We start from the raw sequence: 17,084 nt of genomic DNA, 5'->3' as shown, positions 1-17,084 counted from the left end.
GTTTGCGTAAGTTACATATTTCACTAATGTAAGTTACATAAGTGTACTTATTTTAACCACAAACGACAACCAATAATGTGATATGTGTAATATTGATCAGTGAGAGAGCAGCATTAGACTACATCTAGAAAAAAACTCTGATTCTGTGTAAGTCCTCTACTGGTTTTCCCTTCTGGAGTCCACCAGCGGTTAAGTTTACGGAGGAGGATGGGAGAACATTTTTCTCCCGGTCACAATATGTCAATAGCAATTACAGAAAATTATTCCAGGCCACTGAGGGCCGGCTGCCAGAAGAGCAGAGGGAGCCCAGAGGTGTTATAAAGTGTATTGGCGCGTGATCGCACCAAATGGGCAAAACAAGTCCTGACAGCTGATTTGACACGGCGCCCTAACTCCAGGCCTGTTTGGTTCTTTATGCCTAAGGGTGTGCAGTGGCTGGTTCAGGGGAAATTGAATGGTTGCAGTCAGTTCAGCTTAGTCCTGTTGGCTATTGAGATTTTGAGAACATGATGTCTATTTCAGGTTCAGAGCATTTGGTCTCTGTAATTAAATTTAATAGGTTGTAGGCTTTTTAATAATACGCTGTAATTTCGTGTAACCTGGGATATTGCCCCGTGTTGCAAAAATGTTAATAATTAACTTTTTTATTTTATTTTATTTTTTTAAATCAGAGACTTCATTTACATTAAAGTCCTCTAACAGTAAGGGCAGAAAAGTGATAATATTCTAAGGCAAATATTCAGGCAAAAGTGCAGGATTCCTCTAGAACATTAAGTGTGCAGCATCTAGTCTGTAAAAATGTTTTAGCTGGCAGAGACTTGTTACGTAGAGCAAGACGAGAACACGTGTGAGAGCAGAGCGGTCCTTTGCTTGCATCAATCAGATCAAGAATCATATCAGTTTTGTAATTTGGCTAATTTCGACTTATACCAATGTAAGTATACAGTATCTTAAAGCCCCTGAAATCTTAGTTTTAAATTATAAATGCTTCTATAACGGTTCATATTTGTGACTAAATAAGCAACCATTAAAAGGCACAATGAGTAGGATTGGTTGGTTAAAAAATACGATCACCTTCTTTTTTTTCCAGCATCCATCGATTTCAAACATGTGAAAAGAACACAGGGAAACAAGAGAAATACAAGTCTCGAATGTGAAATAACCTAAACACTATTAGGTTAGGCAACTAATGTAATTAAAAATGGGTGAATTCTAATAAAATATTCCAAACATTACAGGATTACAAGGAAGGTCACTGTTAAGTTATTATTCCCAGAGTTTTTTTTCTATACAATGTCAATGAATCAGACGATCCTGTTATCATTTCCTAAAAGTTGTCATCGCAATAACAGAATGAGTAGAGATTAGGATCAAAGGACAGTTAGTGGTGTTGTTGGAAAGAAAATAGACAGGATGTCATTTTCACCAATAGCTCCCTTCAACCTCTCCACTCTAAATTAAAGCCATCCCTATCTTTGGCTCAATCTCTTTTGCACTATGACTGTTGTGTGCTGTGTGTAAGGAGGAGATGGATTCATCAACATCAACAGTCATTATGGAGAGGCTGAAAATGTCAGCGTGCTAGCTGCGCCATTCAGCACTTGGGATAATTAGCGTTTCTCTCCAGCGATTATCAATTAGTAAACCAGCACCGTGAGCCTGTAGAGGAGAATGGGACCGCAGCAGGAGGCCATGCAATTAGGCCAGAGAGGGGAGGCGGCGGATGCTGCTGGAGAACGCACCCTCTTCCACTTCTCCTTGGAGCTCTTTGTTACATTCCTCTTCTTATCTTTCTCGGCACAGCCCTTTTCTCTTCTCTTAGCCCGTCTCCTGCTTACCATTTGCTTTCCCTGACCTCCGGCGCCATCCATGCACACTTCTCAACTTGCTGAGAAAATATGCAGTCTGACTGAAGATGTGATGAAATATTCAACAGCTCCCATAAAAGGAGGAGGTGCCGTCTTCCAGGGGTCTGCATATTGTTGTTATTTATGCAGCTGTGGGGAAGAAAGGAACGAGAGGGGGACAAGAAAGCATAAAGGCATGGGCAGGCCATTACCCCTCCACTGTTCCTGTGTTTGAATTGGGGCGAAGAAGGCTCTTCAGGGGTTAAATACACCTGCCAGCTCTTGCTGTAGCTCTGATCACCACATGATGGAAAACAACCTTCTTTAAAAGGAGGTCTTTAAAAATGTTACAGCTCTCTGTACAGAAATGGCACATCTGTAAATCCACCAAACTGTATCAAAGCCTCACTTTGCAGTACACTATAACATTGATATAACTGCTCACCTGTTATTCAAACAGCTTCTAGTCATTTTGGTGTAACTCACATTTTACTGCAAATAACTGTAGAGTTTGCAAAGGATCATATATATAATGAATTCTGATGCTCATTCTGTTCAAAGCTAAATGTGTGGAGATGAGATGTTTAATTAACTTTAACAGTAAGGATTGTAATGTTTGCAGAATTGTAAATGGGATGGAAAATGAATTTGTTGTAGATAAATAACGACGCTAATGTTTCTTATAGAGATACATAGAGATCATCACATGACCGGGCAGTTTTGGATAAGAAGCGAGCAGGTTAAACTGGGCTTTGTTGGTTGTTTGGCTGCAAACAATAAAAATGTCTCTTTCCAAAGCAAAAAGGAAAGTGGATGATGAACACAGACGGGTTCAAGATAGATGGACATTGCAGTATTTTTTTCTGGAGTTTAATGGAAACGCCACTTGCCTCTTATGCAAAGAAAAAGTATCTATTTTAAAAGGAATATAATCTCAAGCGTCATTCCCAAAGCAGGAAAGCTGTTCACCGAAGGCCAGTTTCTGAAAGATGGCATATCGCTGATATTCTGTGCCGGAAAAGAAGAGCTTGTTCGGCAATATCTCTCTATCGGCAAACACAGTGGCTGAGCGGATTAACGAGCTGTCGAGTGACATCTATGATCAGTTACTCGAAAAAGCCAGAGGTTTCACTCTAAACTCCGTGGCGCTTGACGAAAGCACAGACAATGCTCAGTTATCCATAGTCATCAGGGGTGACAGAATTGCTGGGTTTGTGTCCAATGCACAGTCGCACCAATGCCAAGGATATATTTCAGGAGCTGTGTGACGCGATTGGTCTTATATTTTGAGAGGGATCTGATTAACCTGTGAGGGGTAGGGTAAAAGTAGAAAACATGTAACTTCCGGTTGCCACTAGATGGTGCTATGACTAGGATTCAAAATGATCATATTTATGTTTTCAGGGTCAGGATGTCATGACATAAATATGGAGCAGATTAGATAAAGTACAGCCGAGTTCAATAAACTTCCATTTTCATGGCAAATTGTGTTTCTTTGCCGCTGTCTCACGCTCACATAGTTTTATATATTTTGTATCTTTTCATAGCTTTTCACTGCAAGGGTCTCAAGATCATACTGCCCGAATTTGAAATCAATCGGGTTTAATCTCTAGGAGAGTAATCTCGTTATTTTATAACTCCCTAAAACGATGAAAATAGGCTAAAAATGCACATATTGAGTGAATAACTTTAGCGCCCTATAGGGATGCGATGTGGACATATGCTACACATTTGTTAATGATAGGCCAAGTGATTTGGAAGTTGTGTATTGACATTCTAAGCCACGCCCCTTAGAAGTTCATTGGTCCTTATCTTCTAAACACAATGAGATATCACTAAGCTTTTGAAACATTTTTATTACATTGATCCAATAATAATCCACAGCCAATTTGGTATCAATCAGACAGAGCGTGTAAGAGGAGTTCGCAATAATGTTTTCTTTTTTCTAATCCAAAATGGCAGAAAATCTAAGTAGGCAGAGCATAATGCTCTGATTGACGTAGAGTAGACACAATCGGACAAATTTCAAGTCAATCGGTCATTGTGGACATTGGGTGTGGCCAAAAAACACTCTAGGGGGCGCCATTTGTTTGTAACCAAATGCCTAATTTTCACCAAAATATTCAACCTTGATTAAGAATTTAATATTTTAGCTGTCTGAACACTATCATTCATGTTCTTATATACCTTTTTCATTGTATTGGTCACTGGCAGTTACTCAAGGAATTTAAAAGAAACAAAGGAAGACTGTGCTGTTTTGTCAGTGCTCACTAGAAAAGACTAAATGTAGACACTAAATGTAGTTTAGCCTTTCAAACACTGCAACAGACAAATTGTGTTTTTTCCGACTCCATCATAGCAGTTAATGCGTTACTGACTAATATGATCTATCACATTGTTTCCCTCTTTCCCCTCTCCTCTGCTTTCCAGCTCTTCCGTCTACAGAACCCTTTAGTTGCAGTTCTCAAGCTGTTGCTCTTAGCGGTTTGCCACTCCCCTTGATCCTAGAATATCTATCAATAATGTAATAGCTGGTTGATCAAGGCCCTCTTCAAAATGAAACACGGGGCAAAGTCTTTCCTCGTGTACACTAACTTGTTCAATTTAAACACTAGATTGGACCAGCAGAAGTCCAAGCCTTTGTTTCCAGCTAATGCGTGTTCCCATCAAGATATTACATCTCTACCCACAGCCCATTTCCAAACTGCGTCCAATTTCAGACACCAATCTTATCTGTGATTGGGTGAGCATGCCTGTTTTATTGCTTCAAGGGGTTGAAAGTCCATTTCACAAAGCAATACATTACATGTCCCATAGTTGCAACCTACAAAGCAATTTGTTGCATACAGATTTAGATTTAGCATATGTGCTTGAAGCTTGGCCATCTTGCTGTGCGAGTGGATAGAAGGTCCGTCTTTTAATCAGAGGATCAGTGGTTCGATCGCCGGCTCTGCTAGCCCTAGTCGATGTGTCATTAAGCAAGACACTTAACCCTAAATTGCTCCCTGTGTCTACGGTGTATGATTGTAAGTCGCTAAATGAAATGTAATAATGTAATGCTGCAATCAGAGAGGGAATACGCTAAACTTGCACCATCTGAGTGGGACAGATGGATGCTGGTTAATTTAGCATGAACCCTGAACCTACACCAACTTTTCCATGCTCATAAACAGTCCACACAGACTACACTGCCGATCAGTTGTATGTCCCCTCCCAATGGCTCAGGCAATAGGTCTCAATTAGCTGAGAGACAACCAGAGATTTACGACAGAGAAAAAGACATAACTCAACTCAGCGTCCCCAATCTGTGACTTATTGTTTAGTCAATGTAGAGGTAAGTGTGCCAGATATAGACTATCTTGCAATTACTATGCTCTATCTATGAGCATTTAATGAGATTGGATTCTGGTCAGAGCTGGTTTGCTTTTTCATGTGTTTTGCTTTGCATTCAAAAGTGAAAATTCAACGTTCCGTTTAGGGGTGTGCCTCTCCCCCTCTCAGTGGATACACAATCCACGATCATATACACAAATTACATAGATTAATCTATAATTTTGCTGCAACTGATTCCAATATTTTTACTTTTTCAATAATGACACTCAAATTATTTTGTTTCCTCACACGTAGTTTTTAAATACAGATTCATAATTGAAAATAAATCCAGGAATACAATGGATACCTTTTTAGCCAGTAGGATTTTGTTTTATTTGTTAACATACATTCCAGGGGCTTTTTCATCTTTCTTAATTAGATGTGTTCCAATAATGCCCTTAGAACACTCCTTGCACAGCAGCATGATCATGTAAGAGTTTAGGTAGGCGTGTTGACCGGACAAAACAGACGACTGTTCGCTCAAAACAAAAATGGCAGCTCTTAAATATGTTAGCTTAGATGCTGCAATAGCATGCGTTATATCAAAGTATAAGTTAAGTGTCAGAGTATTTCTTCATTGAAAGAAGAGTAAAGAATGGCACTGAACCAATTGTTCTTTCTCCCAACTTTTCAAAAAACGAAGCTTTCTCAGTGCCCCTTGCAATCAGATACTGACATACCGAAGACCCTTAAGTGTCTGTATGACACCCACCAGGCTTTCCACTCACCTCAATGTGTACCCATTCGCATTATAATTGCAAGTGAAAATGTCTGCCTCGGCAGGTGGGAGGGGATGTTGGATGGATGTGTTTCCGAGCACCAGATTCCCTTTTGGAAAATCTATTTCTACTGCAGAAGGGTCTGACAGTCTGCTCTGCGGAGTCCTGGTTCTGGTTCTCTCGTGCTTCTTTTCCCTGCAGTGGTCAGTAATACCGCCTGGGTCTCCAGAAGCGAGGTGTCAGTGTTGGCTACCAGTGGGGGCAGTGAGGCAAATCTCTACCCCTGGCCCGAAGGAGCAGACGTTACTGCCAAGCGCTGAGCTCTTCTCCCATCGGATCTTGACTAGTGAACCTGCATAATTTGATCATCCGGTGGCACTAATGTCAACACTGAAAAGGCTTTTTGAGTGTAGCCTTATTTTTCTAGATAAAGATCCTGCAATTACTATACAGGGTTGCAGGCCCGTGGTGGGTAATCGGGAGAATCGGTAGAGTTCCCGGTGGGCCGCTTCACTTCTGGGCCGGTCGAGAATTTTATTTGTTGACATTTGTCACGTTAGTTCATCTTCTCCTAAAGTGGGCTACACACGTTCCGCATTCTGACACCGCAGCCTTTGCATGGGTTGTACAATGCGAGGAAGTTCACCCCTCCCAAATAGTTGGTTCGGTCCGTAGCCCGTCTTTTCCATAAGGTTTTCTCTAGGCTACCGATAGCTGGGCCGGCCCGACCGCAGCGATACGCGTCAGGGAGGATGGACGGGAGGAAGAGGGCAGGAGGGGCTGAAAAAGCCAGGTTGAAAAAAAGAAAGGCATTGGAGGAGGATGCTGCCAAATGTGCCAAGCTTACTGATTTATTTTAAAGAGGACAAGTGGCAACTGGTAAAGAGAGACAAAGGCCTAATGATTAGCAACGTAACTATTTGGCTAACGTTGTAGCCTTGATTAATAGCGTTGTAGCGTTGTCAACCTATTCTCAAGCAAAATATTACATTTAATTAAAATATTAGCCTTTTTATATATCACCCAAAATATGGCGATCCATAGACTTTGCAAATATTGATATATAATATTGATATTGAAGTATGCAGTAATGACTTAATTTTTCTTTGTAGCTTTGGAGCAGCAGATAAGAGTTGAACTGTAAACATTAGTTAAATATGCCTCTTTGTTGAAGAGTGGGATATGTTTCAAATGTTTTATTTATTCATTTCTGCTTTTGTTAATTTATCAACCTATCCTTGTGGAATAGTGGAATATTAACTTCTCATCTTAAGTGGATTATTATTGTTGTATTTAACCTTTACATTATTTGTTGGACCATGGTATTAATAAAAAAAACTACAGGATAGTAAGAGCTGAACTGTTGCTTCATTTATCCAATTTCCACTACCATGGAAAAAGTGGGCTGGTCTTGAGCCTGAAATGGGCTGAAAAGTGGCCCCACTCCGGCCCTGTAGGGTTGTCATGTACATGGTGCGTCTCGAGTCGGAACTGAAAGCGATGCCGAGCGTTGTGGTCGGATATTTTGTGAACGCAAGGTCGACGTGGGGCCAAAGTTGGAGATTCTCGAACTATTTGTCGACATGAAGTTTTCCCGAATTAGGTAAGTGTAATTTTTTACCCTTTGTGGTGTTGAATAATGTCCAATATGGTGATTAAGTTGGCGTTCAAGCCAATATAATATTACAACTTTATACAATTTGTACACAGCCTTGTCAAGGCGGCAATGTATGTTTTGTGTATAATGTTAGCAAAATGTTGAATCAACGTCTGTTTAAACGGGGGAGCCAGTCGCAGTTGACACCGTTGTGTTATACGTCACTTTGTTGAGAGTAAATAAATATTTTTAACGTCAGTATTGCCGGGGTTTGTGATTGCGGGGCTGGCGCATGTGAACTGGTAAAGCTTTTCATATACTCGTGCTTGGTGCTGCAGCGCGATATCTTGGTGCTGCAGCGCGATATCTTGGTGCTGCAGCGCGATATCTTGGTGCTGCAGCGCGATATCTTGGTGCTGCAGCGCGATATCTCGGCACAGATATCGTGCGAGCTCAACGCAGGAACGGTAGCGTTTATACTCCGTCTCTCTTGTTTTAGGGGTGTTTGAATGCAGTGCAAATTCGCAAGCTCCAGTAAAGAGATTCTTTCGAAACATTATTGTCTTCGTCACAGCCTTATGTTTACACAGACTGTGCATGTGTATTTAAATCACACCTCTCAAGGTCACACACAACTTGGAAAGTCCATGACAATTCGACATTTCGATGTGACTGTGTGATTTTAAAGAGATCTGCGAAAAAACCTTTTGGCACCATCTTGGACATCATTTAAAGAAACTGTACAATTTCCCATTCTGTGCCTTTTAAAACAAACGCTCACCCAACCTTCAGTTCTCACAGAAGTAAAAAACTTTCAAAATTAGATACATCACAGAGATGTGAAATATACAGTATGTAGAGGGAATGGTTTTATCTAGTGGGCAGTGCAGTGGCCTCCCATAATTCCATAAGATTGTGACTATTCTTGTCAAAGAGAAAGTGGCATTAATTTGTAAAAGACTCTTCCTAGTAAATTTAACTTATTGGGTCTTATGAGCTTTTTGAAGGCCACTGTTAAGAAATTGTCATTCTGGATCTAGATATGCTGACGGATTACCACCCTCTAGCAACATACACAGTTGGTGGAAAGTTGATGTTGACCACAAGGACATTCATTCTCCATTAAAGCTACTCAAAATGGTATGTTGTATGCCAGCTGTTAACATTAAAAATGGTCCATTTAAGATAATGTTGTTTAATTGTAACATTTCCATCAAATTGAAAGTATTACATTCAGTGGTAATGGAAACAAGTACACGATTATTTGATGGAGCGAATTAATACATTATTTTGTCATTTGTCATTGCACATGTACTAGTACAGAGCAACGAAATGCAGTTTGGCATCTAACCAGAAGTGCAACAGAGAGTACAACAGTATATACAGATTATAAAATACAAATACAGATGAAATTAACATTAAATAGTGCAGAATATAAATGGAGACTACTATAAATGGAAACTCTCACCAATCCAGTAACAGTTCATTGGTTCAGAAGTTTTCACTTCTAGCCATTCCGATTCCATCAGGAGCAATTTAAGGCATGTTGCAGAGTCGCCCCTCTCCATTCCCTATTCCTAAATTCTCATATGATGTTGAACTCAAATTGCTTAAGGCCAATGAGACGTACAAAATGTCAAAGAAAGGCCTTGATGTGAGACATTAAAATTGATATTTTGGATAAACTTGTGGAAGACATTTCAAATCAACTCAAAAGCTACCCTGAGAAAGATTATCTTGAATCAGTAGCCTCTTTGTTGGTTCTCAAGTATCCGTGCCTACACACTACACCCCAGTATGCCATCAATCAATCAAAGGTGTGTGTCTGCCTGGGCGTGGCCTTCCTTTCCCCTCCTGCTGCCTATTAGCCTGCACACATGCAACCCATTTCACTCATCAAGGTCCACAGTATATCTACCCCAGTTCTCGCTCCACTCCTCGCTAGATCGTCAGTCTTCTCACACTGAACTACTTCTACGGCCAAACTTGATTCCTGACAAATTGTTTGTTTTGACCTTCCCTCTAACCTGTGCTTCCCTCAGCCTCAGTCCCACTGCTTCCCATCGGAACCCACTGGTCTCAGCTTTGACGACCCAGTCGACCACCAGCCCTCACGGATTCTTCCTGTAGGACGCCAATCCCTGCTCCCTTACCTTTTCCAACTCTGGTTTAGTTAAATAAAGATAACTGTGAACTACACTTGCTCTGTTGTTCTTGCTCTTGGGGTCCAGCCCCACACAACCATGACAGGTACTTAGGTCTGACCTGAGCTTTATCCTCCTCATTACTATAAATAATGTCAGATGTTGTGTAAATTCACTCACCAATCATGCACCCAGTATAACAGACTTTCAACTGCTTGGACAGATCATCAATATATAGATTAACAAGAACTGGGGACAAGATCCTCGGACCCCATTGCTGACCCCAAATGGGGCTGAGACTCTTTGGCTCCATTCCACCCCCATTGTCTGGGTATATATACTGTGTGTATATATAGCATACCAGTAAGCCAGAACTCCCACAATGTGTTTGGGGACACCTCTTTGACTAAATGTTACAAACAGCTTTCCATGATTAACACGGTCAAAAGCTTTGGAGGCATCAATAAAACTCATGAGAACAGATGAGTTTTGGCCTCTATATTTGTTGATGAATATATACACACAAGTCAGTGCCATGGTTGGCTTTGAAGCCAAACTGGTTATCTGAGGAGTGAATGAAAACTCATTTATTCTGTCCAGCAGGATTCTTTCTAGGACTGTTCACAGAATGCTGGTCAAAGCAACGGGCCTGTAATTATCTAGGCTCCCTACTTTACCAGCTCTGTTTTTAATGACGGACACTAACAGAACAGACAGCATTAAGTCTGGTAACAAGCCATGAGTCATGCGTCATGATTCATGATTCATGAAGCTGGTAGAACAAATGGCATGAAGAGGAGCTCTCCTCGGACTAGCATATTTAAGGTGTTCAGCAGTAATATGGTCCAAACCACTTGCTTTGCCATCAGCCAGCTTATGTATAGCTTGGTACACCTCATGTGACATCATCATCATTGGCACATTACTCTCAATATCGTCCACCTTATATAAGTCACTTTTGATACAGTTGAATAAGGTACTATAACACCATAACTCAGCAATATTGTCTGTTCCTGAAATTCCATCAACAGTGCACAGCACATATGTTTTACAGTTGTTAAGAACTCATTTCTTTCCAGAAATCAACAACATTGTTACTTTTCAACTTCTTGGCCATGAAGTCAGCCCTCATGGCTTGCTCATTTTTACAAATGAAGCGAATGGCATACTTATATCTTGCATTCGTGAGCTTCTTGTACTCGAGCACAGGCCCTTGTCTGGGTCAGCGGCAGTATTTGACAAGTTGGGAGTGAAAAGGTGTTGCACTGAACACTTTTCTCCATGAAATTATGTTTTTCCTCCGACTAGTTTCAGCAAGGGTGTTTTGACTGATGGTTCATCCAATCACCTGCCAAGTATAATTCCTACTGAGGTCTTGTTGTATTTTAGTCAGATCTATGGTTCTGAATCTTTTACTCCTGTGTTGGTGAATATTTTAAGTTCCATTGAGAACGGTTAACTTGCTCACACTAACTAAATCAATTGAATTCAGTTTATTTTGTATAGCCCAAAATTACAAATTTGCCTCAGAGGGCTTTACAATCTGTACACATAAAGAAACCTTTCACAGGGAAAAAAGTGAAGAACCCTTCAGGAGAGCAACAGAGGAGGATCCCTCTCCCCGGATGGACAGAAGCAATAGATGTCATGTGTACAGAATGAACAGATTTACAGAGTTACAACACTTTCAATGAATATGACAGAATGTATGAATACTGTGGACGCTCACGCAGGGCAGCGCCATGTGGGACGAGCCGCAGGTGGCTGGCAGTGACAGATAACGGGGCTGCTGTATAATCTTTCACCTTTTCAAAAATGATTTAAGAAGCAAGCTGTCAAAGAGCCACTGCAGAGCAGACTCTCGCCTGCTACAGAACCCTAATGTCAGCTCATGACTGCGTCTAGGATGACTGTGTAAAATTGAAATCTCAGCCCTGGTGGCGGCAGACTGACAGAGTGGTTATTGTATAAGAGGAAAGGGAAAGATTCACTTCTCCCTCTATGGGGAATATTGCCCTCCGTAAAAATGTTAGAAGGAAATAGCTGACATAAATATATATAATATATAAGTTGTTAGAAAAAGGAAAAATCACATGCCACTACCCTGAAAGAAGAAAATAACTATGCTTTCTAAGTTTCAGCAGCGTATTCTTTGGTATGGACAATATGGAAATGTAATTCCATGAGCAGTGTTTCATTTACATTATCTTGGCCTTCTGCTCTGAGGCATATTTATGAAGGAGTTAACTCAATTGTGAGAGTGAGGCAATCAAGAACCCCATTTTTCAAACCACAATAAGATTAATACAACATGACAGTAATTACACAGGGTGCTCATAATTTGCAGCAACATGGCGCTGACTCAATATATCCAGAGAGTGAGAACGTTGTTGATAAATGATCTACAATAAAATAGATTGCTCATTGAATTTTATTGATGCCAAATAAATCATCAGACACCTCAATGTTTCAGATATATGGCCATAATTGCGTTGATTCCCTTAACTTTTTGACATTAAAGTAATAATCAGACCTTCATTAAAAGAAAAGTCTGTTTCGTCACTATCGCCAAATGAGTTAAGAATATGGGGATTTAGCCTCATGCCCATTGATAGAAAAGTACTCTCAAGTCATAAATGTTCAACTTGGATGCTGGACAGGTAGAGATGGAAATCATAACGTTGCAAAAAGACCTCCACCTCAAAACCCATCAGTCTGCACCAAACATTTAATATTAATAATAATAATGCATTTAATTTATATAGCACTTTTCATAATACTCAAAGACACTTCACATCATTAAAACATCCTAAAAGCTCAAAATAAATAAATAAGAATAGCTAAAATACAGGTAAAACAAATAAATAGGGACTTTCTGAGTCGCTCGGACCCTGATAAGAAAACAAAAACAAACAATCACACATTAAAAGCAGTTCTGAACAGGTGGGTTTTGAATAAGGAAAGATCAGTGCAGTCTCGGATGAGTTTGGGGAGAGAGTTCCAGAGGGAGGGGGCAGATATGGAGAAGGCTCTGTCAATGCCTTGTGGACACAGAAAAGTACAAATGTGTATGCACAGCAGCTATGAACGTTGCTTTTTTGGTTCAACCTATCTCTGTGAATCAGCCTTTTCTGACATGAACTCCATGGAGAACACAGAACACGTTGCCTTACTGATGCACATCTACAGGACTCGGTGTCAAATTATACTCCAGATTACAGTACATTGGTGAACAGTATGCAATGCCAGGCTTCCCACTAACAGACATATACAGACAAAGAAAAAGATAACATAGGTTTTCATTGGAAACACCATGACAACATTGACACAAAAATGTGAAAAGATAATTTGTTAAAGTGTAACAGATGTTATTTGTAAAAAAATGCTACAGATTTGGTGATTAGGACTAATGTAATATATACATTGTAAAGAACATGTTAGAAGTGATACTACAAATGTACAAAAATATCAGAGATGTGATACCTCTGATTTTCAAATGTTGAAACAGAAATAAATGTTGCATGTTTAAAGAAATGTGTTCCCTACCATCATTGCTGTGAAAATAATTGTTAATAATTATTGTGAGGAATACTTAACATTGATATGTGATCAGACAGTCACTTCACATTTATTATTATTATTATTTAAAGGTGATCTGTGCAACTTTGTTATTCAGGACGTTTACTGTATATCAAACAAGTAGCCCTTCGTACTATTTTGTACCCTTGAAGTAGCTCTGTTTCAAAAAGGTTGGTGACCCCTGTTCTGCACCAATCAAGGGGTTGAAGGGGTTGGTTTGATAAATAATGTTCCTATCTCTGTTAGCTAGCCAACGTGTCCTCCACCTGGGTTGATCCCCGTCAGGATCAGCAGCAGGATAGATATATACTTTATTCATGATCCGAGGGAAATCAGTTTGAAGCAGAAGCAAGCATCTGTTGTGTGTAGCTACAGGACACTGGACCCAAACGCCGTAAACACTCGAAAAGGCAACTTTATTGCTCCACAGGATTCAAAACAAACAAAACAGGCTCACACACATGATCTTCAATGATCTAGACAAGACGAACCGACCAAGGGGAATGACACAAACAGGACTTAAATACAGAGGGCTGGTGCAGGTGATTGGACACAGGAGGAAACAATCAGGGACAGGGCAGACAATCACAGGGACAGGAAGTGCAGAGAAACAGAGGACACGAGAGACAAGGACTTCAAAATAAAACAGGACACAACACTACAGATCCTGACAGCATCTTTACAATACATTCAATACAATCAAATTAAATAGCAGGACATGTTACATTTAAGACTTTAAATAATGAAGGCAATTAAAATGAAAGTATACAGTGTATCTAAGTGTATATATAGTATATAAAGTGAAAGCGGTACAAGGTTTATTGATGTTCAATTGAAGGAGGATCTGGCCAGAGGTGATTTATTATATAGTCTAATAGCAGTTGGCAGGAATGTTCTCCTAGGAATATTCTCCTGTATCTGGAATATTCTCTTGTATCAGGAATGTTCCCTGTATCAGGAATATTCTCTTGTATCAGGAATGTTCTCCTGTGTCAGGAATGTTCTCCTGTGTCAGGAATATTCTCTTGTATCAGGAATGTTCTCCTGTGTCAGGAATGTTCTCCTGTGTCAGGAATATTCTCCTGTGTCAGGAATATTCTCTTGTATCAGGAATATTCTCTTGTATCAGGAATGTTCTCCTGTATCTGGAAGGTTATCCTGTATCTGGAATATTATCTTGTATCAGGAATGTTCTCCTGTATTAGGAATGTTCTCCTGTATCTGGAAGGTTCTCCTGTATCTGGAATGTTCTCCTGTACCAGGAATGTTCTCCTGTATCAGGAATATTCTCTTGTATCTGGAAGGTTCTCCTGTATCTGGAAGGTTCTCCTGTATCTGGAATGTTCTCCTGTATCAGTCCTTGTGACAGCAGAGCTGAAGCAGTCTGTTGGAGATCCATGCATGATGTGAACCATCATGGCCCTCATGAAGAACAATCTAATTCATATTAACCCTCCTACACCCTAGTTTGTCACTACATCATCTCTGTATACTGGCTCCTTAAACTCTACTAAACTTAAATAACTTTGAACATCTAACTATGGTTGTTAATTCTTTATGTCCTACCCTGCTACTTACAGCATAACACCTAATCTAAAAAGAATTACTGCATTGTCATCTCCCGGAACTTCAGTATTCATACTGACAAAACTCTTTCTTAATGTGCTAGAAACATGAATTGTCACATTATAGATCCAGTACATCAAGTCAGCTAAATGTAATGTAATAAGAACTAAAGAGGCCCCTGGAACAACACATACAGCAAATACCTCCAAATCAATTCCTGCTGAACTCCTCTCTTCAGATAAATGTAATGATAACTTTAATTTTGCTCCAAAGCAAATCTAATATTTCTGTCCTCTCACATCAACGTGCCATCCTTGTTACTATGTGTAATTCCTCTTTGGTGATCTTGACGAGGTGATATAATCTTCCACTTGTTCTCTTGACTCTATTCCCTTAAACATATCTTTCACTGCCTATCATATGATCCTCTGCAGAGCATTAATGCTTCCCTAGAGTCTGGTCTTTTCCCCACTTTTAAGAGTAATATAAACACAATGAAAACTTGCAGCTATATATCAATCTCAAACCTGTTCTGTAAAACCCTTGAATAGATTGACATCAACCACTTGATGTCTAAAACAGTTGTCTTCAACTTAAAGCAGCAATCTCAAGAGAAAGACAGCCCGGACAATATTGCACATATCTTCTACACTATTGGTATAATTCAATTTCAGCATTAACAATTTACAAACAAATTTCTTCACAAATTGCTGTTTCTAGTTTTAAAATACTTTTCTATCTTGATTGACAGTGGTCACCTGGGTAAAAGGCCTGTGTTTGTTTGACCCATCCATCCACCCTGACCTTCTCCCTACACAGAGGTTGATGACTAGAACATTATTTATTAAACACATACATAAAAAACATAATTCATTCAGACAATCATGTTGGAAAACAGGACATTTATTTCCACATCAAGTTTCAAACTCTGCTGCAGGAGGCCCCACTGGGGTACGATTCAAACTCTATTCCAAGAACTGACACAACTGATTGACAATGTATTTTTTTTTACAATTTATGTATATAAACATTTCTTTATCAGGAATACAAACATGTTAGTAGAAGGTTCAGAAATACTACCTTTCAGATTCTGCTGTGAAATTTTCTTTGGATCGATCAGGGATCTGAATTGATCCAAAGAATTTTACAGTGTAATTCACGTGAAAGTTTTGAAAACAAAGTTGTGTGCACACTCACAATAACACTAAAAAGTATCTGCAGCAAGGATATGTTTTAGGAGGAAGTTTGTCTTGCTTCACTGTGTGCAAGAGGCAAAGTGAAATGTATTTATTAACTAGTGAACTTATTGTATACTCCTAAAACAATATGGGTTTAAAAATGTGTTTGTTTGATTCCAGGTCTGAAACGGCGCTATACCTGTGAAGTGTGCAGCGTCACATTGAACTCGGTGGCACAGTACCATGCACATCTGCAGGGCTCAAAGCACCAAAACAAGTGAGTGGATCCCGCTAAAGTTCACCTAACTATTAATGCTGCTTTGCTCAATGATGTTGGTTTTTCATGTAATGCATGAATTATGAAAGTATTAAAGAAAGCTGCATTGCTGAGACAGACTTTTCAGTTGAGCCCATTTTGCTGAGGTCATCCAGCAGAAAAGGAACTTTCATTTCTTGTTGATTTTTGTTGTCCCTGTGGAAAGAAAGTGGTGGTGTTTCCGAGCATCAAAGTCCATTTAGAAAACCTCTATTTTGACTGCAGCAGGGTCTGACTCTATGTTCTCTCTGGGTGACAATAGGGCCTGGGCCTCCAGCAGCGTAGTGCACCTGCACAAGAGGAGTTTGCTCTTGGCCAGAGGAGGAGACTTTGCTGCCAGGTGTTAAGCTCTGCTTCCGACTGCAGGTTGAAGTGGCAGCAACGTCGAATCCGTCCGTGGTGGGCTGGTCGCTGCAGGAGGCCCCTCTGGGGTACGATTACAAGCGTTAAGAATAACTATATAGCGATAGCTTATCATCTCACTGATGGTCATGTTTATTTTGTGGGCCAAATAGAGATATCAATGTTGAATTGAAACCTTTTCATAACCAATTAAAAGTTCCTTACAGTAACTTAAAGTCCAAAAAGATATTTGAAGGAAAGACCTCTAATTGAGCCTTTCCCTGCTTTTACACTGTAGCCAACTGCTGCTTGGTGCCTGCAGGAGTGAATCTCAAGCTGAGAATCAACAAGCTCTTACAGTCACAACAACCAGGCAAACTGCTGGAAGTCACTCTGCAGCAGACTTGTGTCTATAAAACAGAAG

The 17,084-nt window shown here is 40.0% G+C and overlaps 1 protein-coding gene across 1 annotated transcript in view; it reads left to right on the top strand.

The window, feature by feature from the left end:
• The window catches only part of zmat4a (zinc finger, matrin-type 4a), a 103,825-nt gene extending 87,160 nt beyond the window's left edge, over positions 1-16,665 (top strand). The window contains exons 6-7 of the mRNA XM_034541364.1: positions 16,183-16,279; positions 16,581-16,665. Coding sequence (XP_034397255.1) covers positions 16,183-16,279; positions 16,581-16,665 — 182 coding nt within the window. The remainder of the gene's footprint in view (positions 1-16,182; positions 16,280-16,580) is intronic.
• Positions 16,666-17,084: the final 419 nt, after the last annotated feature.

This window comes from Cyclopterus lumpus, chromosome 9 (genome assembly GCF_009769545.1).
Source record: "Cyclopterus lumpus isolate fCycLum1 chromosome 9, fCycLum1.pri, whole genome shotgun sequence".
Lineage (NCBI taxonomy): Eukaryota > Metazoa > Chordata > Actinopteri > Perciformes > Cyclopteridae > Cyclopterus > Cyclopterus lumpus.
This window is presented reverse-complemented; position numbering and strand designations above follow the sequence as displayed.